Source organism: Pipistrellus kuhlii, unplaced genomic scaffold, assembly GCF_014108245.1.
Source record: "Pipistrellus kuhlii isolate mPipKuh1 unplaced genomic scaffold, mPipKuh1.p scaffold_m20_p_5, whole genome shotgun sequence".
NCBI classification, from domain to species: Eukaryota; Metazoa; Chordata; class Mammalia; order Chiroptera; family Vespertilionidae; genus Pipistrellus; species Pipistrellus kuhlii.
In genome coordinates, this window is record NW_023425551.1 from 71,323,171 (window position 1) to 71,339,629 (window position 16,459).

The following is a 16,459-nucleotide window of genomic DNA, read 5'->3' on the forward strand; positions in this document are numbered from 1 at the left end:
TCACTTATTAGGGAGGGAGAAGATTTGTGTATTCAAAGCAAGAATTGCATTGAAAGGGGAAGGAGAGAGAGAGAGAGAGAGAGAGAGAGAGAGAGAGAGAGAGAGAGAGACAGAGAGAGACAGAGACAGAGAGAGAGACACAGAGAGAGACACAGAGAGAGAATATGAGAGAAAATGCAGTATTTGGATTAGAGTGACAGTTCAAATAAGAAAGAAAGATGTAACAGTGACCTCATGATTCCCAATCTTGTACACTGAACACATACACCATTGCATGTATATTATTATAAATATATGTATATGTTCATTCATTCAAGAAGACTTTTAGTTTTAAGCTTCAGGACATAGAACTAACAAGAGCAAACCTATGTGCCATGATTATTAGCAGTGAGAGCAAATTTTATTTAAGCTGTAGTAAAGAAACTATAAATATCAGAAACATTGAAATGCGGGACACCAAAATTCTACAAAATATTGGTATGGAAATTGAGGACAAATACAATTTTATGTGGACACACACACACACACACACACACACTCACACACAAATGTGTAGACACAGACACAAAATGGAACCATTCTGATTTTGGTGTGGACAATACAGAATTGAGGTAGATGCCACTATATTTTTTCTGAGTCAGGTCAGGAATAAAACACAGTTAAAGTTAATTTATAGAAAGACTAAAAAAAAATCATTAAAGAGAGAAAAATCTTCTAAAGGATGATAAAGGTTTTTGTAATTGGCATTCCTAAAAATGCTATCCCATTTGTTTGTTTGTCCTACAAGTCTAAGAAGACATCATTTGATTTCAGATTCCCCAAGAAAATGAAATTACTATATAGTAGAGAGTAGTGAAAAGTATGGGGACTTGGGATTCAAACAGACTTGAGGAGTGGTCTGGCTTCTCTACTGACTACCAGCCTGACTTTGGAGATAGTACTTATTCTGAAACTCAGTTTTCTTGCATGTGAAGTAGAAAAACTAATTGCTCTATAGGGTCCTTGTGAAGGTTGAATGTTCTTCCCAACCTTCCTTTCCTCTTTATTTTAAAATTTAAAACTTATTAAATGAACTGTATTTTTATTTTAAATATACTTTATTGATTTTTTACAGAGAGAAGGAGAGAGGGATAGAGAGCTAGAAACGTCGTTGAGAGAGAAACATCGACCAGCTGCCTCCTGCACACCCCCCACCGGGGATGTTCCCGCAACCAACGTACATGCCCTTGACCGGAATCAAACCCGGGACCTTTCAGTCCGCAGACTGACGCTCTACCGCTGAGCCAAACCGGTTTCAGCTGAACTGTATTTTTAAAAAGGGAGGGCATTGAGCTTTAAAATGACAGGTGAAATATTTTAAACATATGTTTTGAATTTGAGGCACCTTACTCTTAAAGCAAAATAATTAAGGAAAAAGGCTTCAGACCCAGAATATTGTGAACTGCACCTGTTGCCTGATGCTGCGTGGGGTGCGTGCTGCCTACAGATAACAGTGCCACCTGGTGGAATATTAATGCAAAAACACACAGAGTTTTCAAATCAGGAGGCTGATTTCTGCATTTATCTTTTCTTGCATATTACATGTGTTTGCCTTTTTAAAATCATGTTTAGGTTTTTAAAAAACATATATTTTATTGATTTTTTTACAGAGAGGAAGGTAGAGGGATAGAGAGCTAGAAACATCGATGAGAGAGAGACATCGACCAGCTGCCTCCTGCACACTTCCCACCGGGGATGTGCCCGCAACCAATGTACATGCCCTTGACCCGGAATTGAACCTGGGACCCTTCAGTCCGCAGGCTGAAGCTCTATCCACTGAGCCAAACCGGTTTCAGCCATTTTTTTTTGCATTATATATAATTCTGGTTCAATTATAGACATCTGATATTTTCTGTGAATCTACAGACCTACTTTAGCAGAGCATAATTTGCAACATTTTTCTTTCCATAATCCCAAAGATCTTTAGCTGTGGAAGTTCAGTGTCAGCTCTTAGGATACTTAGGCCCTAAAGTTAGTGTTATAAACACTCACCAGGTAATGCCTGCCTTACTGCATTTTTTAAAACATGCAAAAATACTGTCTATATATGTCTTTTGAAGCTTGCAATTACTGCAAAATGCAAAATGTAATTATCATGAATAGTTATTAGAATAGGTATCAAGGTTATTTAAAAAAGAACCACCAAAATGCTTAATAAAAAATGAAATGCACAATAGAACTAAGTTCCATTAACATACAAACATGTCATGATTATTAGTGTACTTATATATTTTTTTCCCTTTCATAATCTGTTCATTCTGAGCTCAAATGAGTGTGACTTCGTGGTTGGAGAAGTATTAGAAACTAACACTCCACACACCTATCTAATCTGCCAGCTCTGAGGTTTCACACTTTTTAAAAAATTTAAACTTCCCACCAATACTTTGAGGAAGATGTTATTTACACTTTTTACAAATAAGGAAATCAAGGTTCAGAAAAAATAAGTGGCAGAGTCAGCATTTGAAGCCAGGTCAAAGTTTCTCTTACCCCGTGTCACATGTTGCTAACACAACGTGCAGTTCACTCACCCCTCATCTTCATAATTTTTGTAATCACCTCCATAAGCCTCAAGTTGTTTATTTTCTTCCCACAATTCCATAGTTTCTCTTCTTTGCTCCCTACTCTGTGCCCAAATTCACACCAAGACCAAAACAGAATTTAAATATGTGTAGATAAGTTGAGTGTACTATCTTCAGACAGAGAAATGTAAAGGAAACTCATCAGTAGTCTTAAGATCCCTTGTAGGATTCTTAGTGTGCCCTTCTCTGCTGTGACATTGTCCCCTGCACCGTGACAGTGTCACAACCCAGGAAGCACACACAGTTGAGAACAGTGAGTTTTCTGTTTTATTATCCGGTTGGTGGGGCCAATTGCCTATTTAAATAAAACCCTTTGCCTTTTAAAAAGTCATTTGGTTCTACATTAAAAATATAGTATCTTTGAATCTGATAAATCAACAAATTATATTAGCTAATACTTGAGTTTATTATTTGAAAAATACTCTGCTGGTCTTATGCAAATATGCTGGCATATGTAAAAATTTTTTTTGAAGTAAACACATGCTCACCATTTTATTGTCACATAATAAAATAAAAAAGGAAACTTCGGACTGGATTGCTTGGGCCCTTCTCTTATCTCCTCCCAGTTCAGAATGCTTGCATCTCTTCATACCAGCATTCTCTTAGGTCTGCAGTTGGGCTCACCGCATTGAAGTTTCCGAATGATCTTTGTAGCTTTAGCCTTTATGCTAAAAGCATCTTAGTCTGTCTACCATAGCCACCCTGCTTCCTGTCATAACGCCCTTTTCCTGCGCAGTAAGAGGAAGCTTGCCTTTCTTGTGCTGTGTTACTTTGGGGGGGGGGGGGGTAGGTGTTTGCTACACTTTCTACAGAAAGTCCAGCAGGTTTTAGGAACATTCTCTATGTTTGTGAGAGTGCTATTGGCATGAGAAGCATAATGTCAAAATTTTAAAAAGCAGAATTCAAAGTTGAATGTGATGACAATGAAAATATATACATATGGGTAGAAAGGGAGTATGAGGATGCTAACATAATCATCTTTGGTAGAATTACAGTTGATTTTTAATATATTTTTCTATAATCTGCTTGAACTACATCTATAATCAGAAAGAAATCTTCTTAATATAAAAATATATCTTTGATGCAACAGCAAGAACCTAAGAAGCTCAAAGTGACAACTGTGTACATATTTCAGGGTAAGAGTGTGTTTCTTGTGGACTAACTCAAAGGCGTTGGCCTTGGGCAATGCTGGTTAGAAAATGTAGAACTGAAGTGTGAAAGGACAGCTTTTGCACTTGCGTCTCCAACCCAGTGCAATTCTCAGAGTGAAGTTGCATTTTCAAAGTCCATAGTCTTTTCCTATCTGTCCTCCATGGTTCACATTAACAATTTGTGTTATACGTGTTACATAGAAAAGTATAGAATATACAGAATGATTACCCGGAAGATTACTGAGATAGATTACTTTGGGTTTTATAATATAGAACCAAACTTCCCAGATGTCATTGTGGGGGGGGGGGGGGGAGATTTTCAAACAACAAAGCCCTGAAACCCTTCAAATCACAAAATAAAATCTCCAAAGATGAAGAGAGCACGATGAGTCAAATTGCCCATGGCAGAAAGAAAGCACATTCCCTTCAGGGAGAATGATGACGATGCAAGTTCTCAGCCATGTCCATGAGCATTTCTGTAGGAGCCTTCCACACTCCCTCAGTGGACCTTCATTGTGTGCCTGGATAGGAGGAAGCCCAGCTCACTTCTTCCTTCTCCTGGAAGTCAGCTGTCTGGACACCTCAGGCTTCAGGCATCTGCAAGTTGATCTACTTCCATTTTTTTTTTTGTTTTGTTTTTTTCTTTATACTGGAGATTCTAGAGAAGTGCCAGAGAGCTTCTAAGCTGGTCAGATAAGGAGGCTTTGTTCATTTGGAGACACACAGGGAGGAAGGGGAGGAACAATTAGAGAGCATCCATGAGTGTGGGGTCCTGGGGTGTGGTGTGTTATCCCAGCCTGGGTAAGAAAACAGAGCCAGGGCAGGCAGAGGAGGAAGCAAGGACTGCCCTGCTTAATGGATTGTGGGCGTATACTTCATTCTGTTTTGAAAATCCAATGGCACATGACACTGGACATACATACAAGAGAAAAGAGATGGTCACGTGAAGACACACGGAGATTGGAGAGATGCAGCCACAAGCCAAGGAGTGCTGAAGCACCAGAAGCTGGAAGAGACCAGGATGGAGTCTCCCCTGGCACCTTTGGAGTGAGTGTGACCTGTTGATACACTGATTTTGACTTCTGGCCTCCAGAACTCTGAGGAAATACATTTATGTGGTGTTTTTGTAGCTGTTTTTTTATTTTTATTTTTAAATGTGTTGTTTTTGGCACTCAATTTCTTTACTAAGTTTATTAAAATAATTTAGTTGTCCCTTCCCATTCATGTTAGATTGGGTCAGTGAAAAGGGTTCCATCTGTCATTCCCCCCAAATTTAATGTCCTCCCTTATCCTGTTGTCTTTATTCATCTCTTCTGAGCAGTAAAACACCATAAATGACTTTTACCCAGACTCTTTCAAGACTCTTAATATCTTTCCCAGATTGTATAATCCTAAATAGACAGCACTGAGGTGGGCCAATGGATGTAATGACAAGTCAAGCTGTGGATGGCTATTTACAATTTGAAAAGTAAGAAAGTGCAGTGAATTTTTGGGATTATATGCAAGTAAGCCTTCAGGAAGATATACTATAAAGTATATCTTGGTATAATGGCAGAATCATGAGGAATGAAATTCAGAAAATTAAAACAACTATGAAGTTTACAAAAACAAAGGCTATGTAATGACCAGTAGGAATGGTGTTTGATGGAGTTCTGTGGAGAGTGCCAGGAGGGGTCTAAGAGAGGGGGCAACTTTCATGGAGACTGAAATGACCAGCAGAACCATCAGAGGTTAGGTGGCTTATAACAGTTCCCTGCCCATGCTCATTGAAATGCGGATGTCACATGGTGATGTGCCAATAGATCAATTGCTTCAATAAGCAAAACCAGCAACTGGAAATTGTTTTCTCTGAGCACCTCTTCCTATATTGAATCCTGTTGGGTTTAAATGGTTCTGGAATTGAACTTCTTTCTGTGATATGTGCCTGCTCACTCTCAATATCATCCAATGATCATAAAAGTCAGACTTCTGATCATGGCATTCAAGGCCATCCATAGAAAATTTCTCATCTTCTCTATTCTTTTTTCCAGAATGGGCATACTCCACTCAATTGGATTTACTCTCTGTCATTATGAATTCTCAACTCTGCATCATATTTTACACATTAACCTCCCTTCTTCTCTACTCCACTTGTCCAGATCTCATCTACCAGTTAAGATACTCACTTTCCCTGCCCCTCCTCCAGCCCAGTGTGACCTCTCCCTTTTCTGAAATCCTACAGCCCAAAGATCAGTCCCCATTTATTTATCACTGAACATATTATTTCACATTGTCAATTAACTTTCCTTATTGGAACATTATATCTTATACTTAAACAGATTTTAAACTTTTAAAGTCATTGGCTATGTCTTATTGACCTTTTATAACCTTTATATTTTCAGATTTTATAGTTTTAGATGGATCCAAAATGTTTGCTTATTGCTCACCGCTTGCCTCTAGTCTAAGGGGCTCTCATCTTCCTGGGAGCTAAGCCATTCCCATGCTTTAAAGATCAAGCCATTCAGAGATACAGCTTCTGTTTGGAAATCATGACCATTGGGTCTTCAGAGTCCCAAAAGTGTCACCAGGACACTTATGTTCAGATTTGGAGTCACCAAATCTGAACATAAATGCAATAAGATGGAGACCATCCAGTCCATTAAAATTCTCTCAAGGAGGACACTGGGTTTGTTCTGAAGAAGTTCTTAGAAAGCCTATTTGGGAAGGAAGGTGAGAAGACCCCTCCCCTAAACCAATTATGAGTGGAGCTTGTCTGAAAAAGGCTCTGTGGGAGAAGCTGGAAGAACCGATGGTTCCTGTCAAAGTGGGAGAAAGGAAGGGAGAGAGGAGGTGAGAGGAATTTGGGGTGGGGCCAGTGAAATGGTGCTACTTAATATGATGGCTCCCCTTAGCCCCCAAGTCTTCATTAAAACTATGAAATTATTTTGGGAGTGAGTAGATTTCTTTTTGCATAGAAACATGAAAAAATGGCCTTTTGCATCTGAATGATACATTGATGGACTCAGATTCTGAGGAACAGAATAAACTGGTGAATATAATAGAATCAGGGGCATAGAAAGGGAATGGACTGATAATTCTTAGACATCTTCTTGTATAAGCTTGGGCCCACTGGGAGTTTCCAAACATGGACAGACTTAAATCCCAAAAGCACCCAAGCAGTCTCAGAACTTCTCAAACTAATGAATACATGTCTTATCTCCTTCCCTGGGTTATAAGCAACAGACATATGGAGCCCTCAAAATATTTTTCATTCATAAATTGGTTGGTGAACTCTTCCTTTTACAAGTAAACAAGCCAACTTGCTTTATACAAAATTCTGTGGAAGATCCACTTATCAGTTCTCTTCCTGAAGGAGTTGATAATAGAGTGGGGAGATAAGATTATGATTATACATATAAATGTGGAAACACAGTAGACCAGGAATAAGAGGACATGAATTCTAGATACACCTCCTCCATTTTACTTGTTTATATTGGGTCGGCAGCTAAGTAATTGCGGGTTTCACACACATATGGCTTCAGTTGAATTTTTAGGTTTGCAGATGTAGTACAAATGTAAAACACATTTTGTTGTTTGGTAGTTGGCTATTCAGCTGTTAATCAGTGAAAAAAGTTTTTTGATCTGTTTTGTAGTTTTCGTTTGGCGTTCGTTGAAAAATGGAAAATCAAAAGGAACATTTTAGTCATATTTTGCTTTTTTATTTCCACAAGGGAAAAACGCATTGCAAGCTCATAAAAAGTTATGTGCTGTTTATGGTGACGAAGCCTTAAAAGAACGGCAGTGTCAAAATTGGTTTGCCAAATTTCGTTCTGGTGATTTTTCACTCAAAGATGAAAAACGCTCTGGTGGTCCAGTTGAAGTTGATGACGCCCTAATCAAAGAAATAATCAATTCGGACTGTCACAGTACAACACGTGAGATTGCAGAGAAGCTTCATGTATCACATACATGCATTGAAAATCACTTAAAACAACTTGGCTATGTTCAAAAACTCGATACATGGGTTCCTCACGAACTGAAAGAATCACAGTTAACGCAATGCATTAGCAGCTGCGATTTGCTAAAGAAACGTAATGAAAATGATCCATTTTTAAAACGACTGATGACTGGCGATGAAAAATGGGTTGTTTACAACAATATCAAGCGGAAAAGATCGTGGAGCAGGCCAGGTGAACCAACTCAAACAACATCAAAAGCTGATATTCATCAAAAGAAGGTTTTGTTATCAGTTTGGTGGGATTACAAAGGAATTGTCTACTTTAAACTCTTACCACCCAACTGAACGATCAATTCTGATGTCTACATTGAACAACTAACGAAATTAAACAATGCAGTTGAAGAAAAGCGGCCCGAATTGACAAATCGAAAAGGTGTTGTATTCCATTATGACAATGCAAGGCCACACACATCTTTGGTCACTCGGCAAAAATTAATGGAGCTTGGTTGGGATGTTTTGCCACATCCACCATATAGTCCTGACCTTGCACCATCTGATTACTTTTTGTTTCGATCTTTACAAAACTCCTTGAATGGTAAAAATTTCAATAATGATGATGATGTCAAATCGTACCTGATTCAGTTTTTTGCTAATAAAAACCAGAAGTTTTTTGAACGTGGGATTATGATGCTGCCTGAAAGATGGTAAAAGGTCATTGATCAAAATGGGCAATACATTACAGAATAAAGTTATTTAGTTCCATGAAAAAATTGTCTTTGATTTTCTTTAAAAAATCCGCAAGTACATAGTTGCCGACCCAATAAAACAAATATTGAATAGCACCTATTATATGTTATGTCTGCTAGACTTTAGGTAAACAGTGATGGGCAAATGAACAAAGGCTTTGTTCTCATGAAACTTACATGTCCAGTGGAGGGCAAAGATATCAAATCATTATAAAAAGTCATTGAACAGGTATGTATTGAATATCTAATATGGGTCAGGTGCTTCAGATCATGATGAAAAAGCAGACAGAAACCTGTGTCCATTTGAGGTTTATATAGAAGTGGGAGAGGGCAGAATATAAACTCTGGACATAATAACTACTGTAATGTGTATATCTCATTGGAAGGTGATAGGTGTTATGGAAAGAGTAACAAAAACTCAGGCAGAGTTTTCGATAATGAGGAGGGAGTAACAGATAGGAGTTGAGATAGGTTGTCATATTAAACAAAACAGCAGAGTGGTGACACTGAGAAGAGGAGGTATAAGAAATAACATAGAGGAGTCTGGGGAATTGACTATACAGATATCTAGGGAAAATGCATTCTGAGCAGGGGGAACAGCCAATACAACGATCCTAATATGGGAGCATTCTGGAGTGTTCCAGGCATAGCAAGGAGGCCAAGTCATCTGAAGCCAGGGAAGCAAGTGGAGGGAAAACAGGCACTGAGATGCTAGTGTAGATTTTGTAGGGCTTTGTGGGTCATTGTAAGGAATTTGGCTTTTACTGAGAGAAATGGGAGTTAAGCAGGAGTGGAATGACCTGACTTGCATTGTAACAGGATGACTAGTTTCATGTTACAGCCAGTAACTAAGTCATGACAGGTGTGTCCTGAGAAGGGATAAAGGGGACTAATTTGATAAAATGTCTGTGTGATTTTGGGCCCTTAGTTTGACCAACCTGTGGCCTCACTGGGTCATCACCATGGTGAGAACTTCATAGCAGGCTGTGTGCATATGCACAGGCTGTAGAAAACTATACTTTGGTAATAGTGCAGAGTGGCATATAATTTAATGCCTGATTATAGTTACCCACTGAAAGTGTTTGTGCAATTAAACCACACATTCTTAAAAAGAACAATGTCGTGCTTGACTGGTGTGGCTTAGTTAGTTGAGTGACATCCCAAGCGCCAGTAAGTTGCAGGTTCCATTCCACATCAGGGCACCTGCCCCAGTTGCAGGCTTGATCCCTAGTAGGGGGTGTGCAGGAGGCAGCCAATTGATGTTTCTCTCTCCTTAATGTTTCTGTCTCCTTCTCCCTTCCTCTCTCTGAAATCAATAAAAACATTTTTTTTTTAAGGAGCAATGTCATCGGGGCCGGAGATTCACTCTATTGGTTGGAGTATTGTTCTGTACACCAATGCTGGCTGGACTCCAGTCAGGACGTGTACTGGAGGCAACCAATGTTTCTCTCTCACATTGGTGTTTCTCTCAGTGTCTTGCCCTTCCTGTCTCTCTATAATCAATGAACATATCTTCAGGTGAAGGTTAAAAAGAAAAAAACAATGTCACACAAAAAGGATGGAAATTGGTTCTTGGGGAAATCTTTCTCTATGTATAAAGCACAGATTACATACAGTATGTAAACATATCTAGTATATTTGCAGTATTTTAAGTTCATGGGGAAAATATCTAGAAAGGATTGGGGGGGGACAACAGGAGCAGGGAAGGTAAGGGTGTGATCATGAAAAAAAGTTGGAAAACGCTTACTTAAAGTAAAGGCAAGAGTAGCAGGAAGACTGCCGAGCTGGATATTAGGAAGCTGAAGCTAAAGTCAGATCCTTACCTCTGTGTGGACTTGGAACGCTCACTTCCCCTTTCAAGGTTTCAGGCTTTTCTCAAATATAAAATAAAATGTCAGGCTGAACGGTCTCTTGGGTCTTCCCCAGTGCTAAAATTATGAGGAGGAGTTGAGCTGGGACTTCAATCAGTTACAAACACCTGGTTCTGGAACCTATAGTAAGTTATCAGGTATTTGGATCCATCAAACCTCAGTTTTCAATAAGACGAGGGGCTAGTTTCAATAGTCTGCTTCTGGCATTTCTCCTCTTAGCTATTCTTTGGGTTAGAATTCTATATTCTTTTTAAAATATATATATTTTATTGATATTTACAGAGAGGAAGAGAGAGGGACAGAGAGCTAGAAACGTCGATGAGAGAGAAACATCAACCAATTGCTGCCTCCTACACCCCCCGAACCAGGGATGTGCCTGAAGCCAAGATACATGTCCTTGACCTTAATCGAACCTGGGACCCTTCAGCCTGCAGGCCAACGTGCTATCCACTGAGCCAAACCGGTTTTGGCGAGAATTCTATATTCTGTATTAGAATTCTAGAATTTCCAAAATCCATAATTCTAGTTCATTCCACAAGATTTTTGGATACAATATTGGAGCTAATAATACAACAGAGTTTTGTCACAATGTTCACCAAAAGCTTTGAAACCTTGCATTGCTTCTCAATTTTCACATGGTTTCTAGACATTGAAGTCCTTTTACAGTTCATCTGGGTCATCACTTCAAAGGGAAAGATGCATGTGATGTGGTGATGGGAAGTAGGAATTAGCAGAACAGAGGAGCAGATTGAAAAACAAAGAGCCCGTATCTGACATCTGTATATGACATCTTCTAGGCAAATTTGTACACAGTTCTTTGCTGCTTACGCCAGACCTGGGCCAGTTGAGAGAAGTAAACCTTGAATAGTTTATTCTGTGTCCATTAGAGCTTTAGTTTATCTTCCTGGCCTTCTTACTATACTTAGTAGTCCCTTAATAACAGAGAACATATCTTTTTTTAAAAAATATATTTTATTGATATTTTACAGAGAGGAAGGGAGAGAGATGGAGAGCTAGAAATGTCGATGAGAGAGAAACATCGACCAGCTGCCTCTTGCACACCCCCTACCGGGGATGTGCCCGCAACCAACATACATGCCCCTGACCGGAATAGAACCTGGGACCTTTCAGTTCCCAGACCGACGCTCTACCACTGAGCCAAACCGGTTTGGACAGAGAACATATCTTCTAACACACATGTTTAGTGCTCAGTTCAGTATCCTGTTTATAATAAAATCTTAGTGAATGTTTGCTGACTGTGATGACCACCCAGATTAAAGAGGGAAAAATAAAACCCAAAGCCATAAATCTTGGAGCCACTTCCTTTTGGTGGTCTATACTGATGTGTCCATAGACCAGAGCATCATCTTTTTTTTTTTTCCTTTTGTCACTTAATCACCTGGTGGTATTTCCAGATAAGAAATGAAAATAGAGTTTATTACCAACTGGAGTACCCATAACTCATTTATTATTGGGTATCAATACTCAAATAACTGTTTTGTTTTGAATTCAGCTATAAATACTATTAGATAATAATACCATTATGAAGAATTGAATTGCAGGAACATCTTGACTATTGTCAACATTTGAGGGCAATTGGAAGAAGGAGCTTCTTTTAGTGACAAGTAGTGAAATATTCAGAATTTTAATGTGGACATGGAAGAAATTCAATTCAACCTTTAGTAGATCCAAAGAATTGAAATTACTAACAATAAGGAAAACCCCAGAGTGTAGTTGAAATGCCCTTAGGAATGAAAGAGTTAACTGAGTGTGTAAGCTTTATCTTGTGCCAATGGACTTGTGCTTTGCTGATTAATGTCTCTGGTAAATGATTGTTAGAGACCTGTCACTGATAGTGGCTGCTAATTTCTGTGTTTCAAAAGCCTGTTGACTCTTTTGTAAGGGAGTGCAGCATCTTCTATTCCTTTACCTATTTGGGTTCTACTCAGATTTGCTTGCAAAAGGATCCCTCAAATACGTAAACATGAATGATGAAGACATTAGCACCACTTATGACACAGTCCAGAGAGAGACCGTGTATGAGGTTCCAGACCAGCCAGCAGAAAATGAAGGTCCCCTTTATCACAACATCCATGAAGACTGGAGCTCAGAAAACAATTTATATGCCACTGAGCTGGAAACTCATGAATATGAATCTGTATCAGTTGATGCTGTCGGAGGTGAGGAAAACAGCTTGGCTTTTTCCCAATCAGAAGAAGAAGGCTACACCCAGCCTTATGCAGTATGTCCCGTGGCCCAGGATCCTCAACCAGATGAGCCCCAGGAGGACCAGAACATCTCAACGGAAGAATTATACTCACCAATTCAGTACCAGGAGACGAGCCCAGAAGAGCTACAGGAGAACAGAAGCATGATGGAGGGGAGCCTGCCTTCTCCTTCAAGCTTCACCGTCCAGAAGGCCAGTGAATATTCCCTCACCTGCTATTCTGCTGCCAATGATTTGGAAGAAGAAGAAGAAGAATCAGCTCCCATGAACCCCGAGATCAACCTCTTTGTGAAGGTAAGGCTGCCTCTGACAGGAGCATCTGCTCTCGCAGGTGGCATAATTGATGCTTCATTTCACTCTGAGTGACCAGGAAAGGATGCGTGGTGTCGAGGTCCTGAAATCTCAATATGTAGTCAAGAGTAAGACTAATTAAATCCGTCATTCCAGGGTTCACCTGGGAAGGCTCAGAGTTGCAGGACTGCAACATGAATTTAGTTTTATTTTTAAAAAATAAATTTTATTGATTTTTTTACAGAGAGAAAGAAAAAAGGATAGATAGAAAGATTGATGAGAGAGAAACATCGATCAGCTGCTTCCTGCACACCCCTACTGGGGATATGCCCGAAACCAAGGTACATGCCCTTGACCGGAATTGAACCTGGGACCCTTCAGTTCGCAAGCCGATGCTCTATCCATTGAGCCAAACCGGTATAGGCTGCAACATGAATTTAAAGCGAGTCTCTAATCATTGACTACTATATACTATGGGCAAAGCGTTTTTTAAGAGTTGACCTACAGGTGTGAGCAGAAATTGCTGCAGAAATCTCTACCTTGTGACAGACCTGAAGTACATTATCCCATTTCATTCATCAGCATGATTTTCAAAAACAAAACCAAGGCTTGTGAGAGAAAGTCAAATCCTCTGACTGGTGCTGGAGTTTCATTCTTAACGTCTCTACTGTTACAGGTGCTTCAGATAAATGGTCAATAAATGTTACCTCTGTCACTGAGCTTGCCCTTTTGGTACCTGATTAAGTAAAACCAGTGCTGTAGTAGTAAGACACTAATTATCAGTGTTAATGTTTAACACTTACAATATTTAAGCAAAGGACTTTGGCAATCTTTGTATCAGACTGATATGTGATAAAGATTATGGCTATGAATATTATTAAAACATAAAAAACACTCAAGGAATTAATTATAATGGAAAACACTATTCCCAACATTCATCCCCCCACAATATTCATATTTACATGTTTCTTATCTATGAAGGCAAGATATTAGTAATATTACTATATATTTTTTAAATATATTTTTATTAATTTCAGAGAGGAAGGAAGGGGGAGAGAGAGATAGAAACATCAATGATGAGAGAAAATCATTGATGGGCTACCTCCTGCACATCCCCCACTAGGGATTAATCCTGCAGCCACGGCATGTTCCCTGACTGGGAATTGAACCATGACCTCCTGGTTCATAGATCAACACTTAACCACTGAGCAACACCAGCTAGGCAGTTTCCATTCTTTTTAATAGAATTATAGTTAACCAATATGTTACAGAATGCACCATAGACCCCAGCTCCTGTGTGTGGCCACCTTTTTAAGGATAGTCAGCAGAACTTGCAAAAAAGAGGGGAATTAGAATCTCTGCTTCTATGTCATTCATTCCCTCTGTAGATCTTTATTATGTTGCATGTAAATACAATATATGAAAATGGGTAAAATGGGCTGTTCTGCTTGCATGAGAGTGGAGAATCTGAGTGTGACCTGCTCATGCTTCTCCTCCTCCTCCCAGCAACCCAGAGTGCGTGTGGAACCCCCAAATATGATGGGGCTTAGGTGTGTGCACCACCTCCCTAGTGGGACTTGTTACTGTACAGTCCTGGGGTTTCTTCTCCTGGGCTGTGCCAGCATAGACCAAGTCAGCTGTGTCTACTCCTGTACTCATTTGTGTATGTTCCTGCCTGTTCTGGCATCTCCAACTGACAATGGTAACAGGAAAAACAGCAGGAGAGCAACATGTGATTCCTAAATTACACTGACCAGTCATTGAAAATGTCACACAGGCTTGTAACGAGGTCCAACCAACATTGTACCAAGGGTCAGCCATTTCAGGGTGTTGGCCAAATACTTAATTAAAATATATCCTTTATTTATTCATTCAGCAGATAGTTATCGTGCCAGGCCCTGGATTTATAACCATGAAGAAAACAAAGTCCTAGCTCCCATGCTCTTCATGTTCTAGTGGCAGAGACAACGGATGGATAAATAAATAAGTAAATATTTAATATGCCCAATGGTAGCTGTGCCATAAAAAACATAAATCTTTATAGGGTGGATTATTTTCCTATTGCTGTCGCAACAAACTATCACAAACTTAGTGGCTTGAAACAACACTGCCAGTTGTCTTAATCCAGCATCTAGAAGAGGTTCAGGAATCTGAGAAGCACAGTGTACAAATTAATCAAAGTCCAGAGATAAAACATAATTTTGAAAGGTTTGGGGGGCCAGAAGAGCTTGGCTTAAGAAACCAAGTTCTTTTGTCTCTTTGGACCCCTTGCTTTTATTAACACAAATTGTCCTAGCAAGGTAGATATACATATCCAAGGCCAGGGTTTATTATTACAGAATCCATTGTCAGATTGGAGGAATTGCCTTCGGCTGTTCAGGTGTTTGGCCAGTAGGAGGCAATAACATGTAGATTGAAATGCCCTCAGCTGTCTGGCAGCAAGCAATCATTTATGCATCCTTTTCCGATTTGGAGAAATGCCGTCAGCCATTTCCAATGATTCAGCCCTGCTGAAATGCAGGAATTAGCTTCTGGCACAACACAAATTAATCTCTTATAGTCCTGGAGGGCAGGAATCAAACTAAGTTTCATGGAGCTAAAATCAAGGAGTCAGTAGGGCTGTGTTCTGGGGAGAATCTGCTCTTTTCCCTTCTCATCCTCACTTGCCAACAGGCCACCATCTCCCCACCCTCCTGCTTTCATCTGACCTGACCCTCCTGGAGCCCTCTCATAAGGAGCTGGTGACTAGTTTGGGCCCACCAGGATCATCCAGGGCATCCTTCTTATTTTAAGAGTCTTAATTTAATCACATCTGCAAAGTCCTTTCCACCACAAAAAGTAACATTCATGGATCCCGAAAATTAGGACATGGGTGAGTTTGGGAGACTTCATTCATCTTCCCACAATGGGATTGAGTACTGGTGTGTAAGGGAATAAGGAGGCAGTGTGCCTGGACTGGGGCAAGAGAGGGAGGTGAGATGACAGCAGATGAGGCTGGAGAGGTGGTGGTGGGCACAGATCAGACAGTGAGGCTGGGAACTAGGAAGGCAGTCTTTCATGGCAAACTAGGGAACTTGGATTTCATCATGAAGAGTAATAGGATGTCTGGAGGAGGATATCAGGAGCAAAGCAATGTGTAAGGTGATGGATAAGCCAATTAGAATTTCCATCTATCCTGTAGAGAAGGACCAAACAGACATCCACCACGCTTCCTTTCTAGATTAGCCCAGGTGTTTAGATATAAATGCATTGTGAATAAAAAGAATGTGTATTTTTTAAGTTATTTTTCATTCAACTGTTTGAATAGGGCCTAATACTTGGATCCTTGGTTTCATACAGACAAATTTCTGGAGAAAGTTAGCAAGTATGATATTGATTTATATATTGTGTGTTTGTATATCTAGCTATTTATAATGGGGGGCCATATGGATTCAACACAAAGTTTGAGTTGAAGGTGTGTCAACATAGTTTCCAATAAAAAGGTTTGTGTGGCTGGCCTACCTCGATGGATTACTTGCACATTTAGATGTTTGGAAATAGCTGGAGCCCTGAAAGGGTCTTCCTATTCCACAGTGGCTAAGAACACCTGCTTTAATGTCAGTCATAAGGACATGTGAA

The 16,459-nt window shown here is 39.7% G+C and overlaps 1 protein-coding gene across 2 annotated transcripts in view; it reads left to right on the forward strand.

The window, feature by feature from the left end:
- The first annotated feature begins 12,166 nt into the window (after positions 1 to 12,166).
- The window catches only part of CLIC5 (chloride intracellular channel 5), a 141,884-nt gene continuing 137,591 nt past the window's right edge, over positions 12,167 to 16,459 (forward strand). Inside the window, exon 1 of one of the 2 annotated variants that reach the window (XM_036415103.2) lies at positions 12,167 to 12,844. In XM_036415103.2, coding sequence (XP_036270996.1) covers positions 12,308 to 12,844 — 537 coding nt within the window. In that variant the 5' untranslated portion in view covers positions 12,167 to 12,307. The remainder of the gene's footprint in view (positions 12,845 to 16,459) is intronic. The other variant, XM_036415104.2, reaches the window with a different exon arrangement.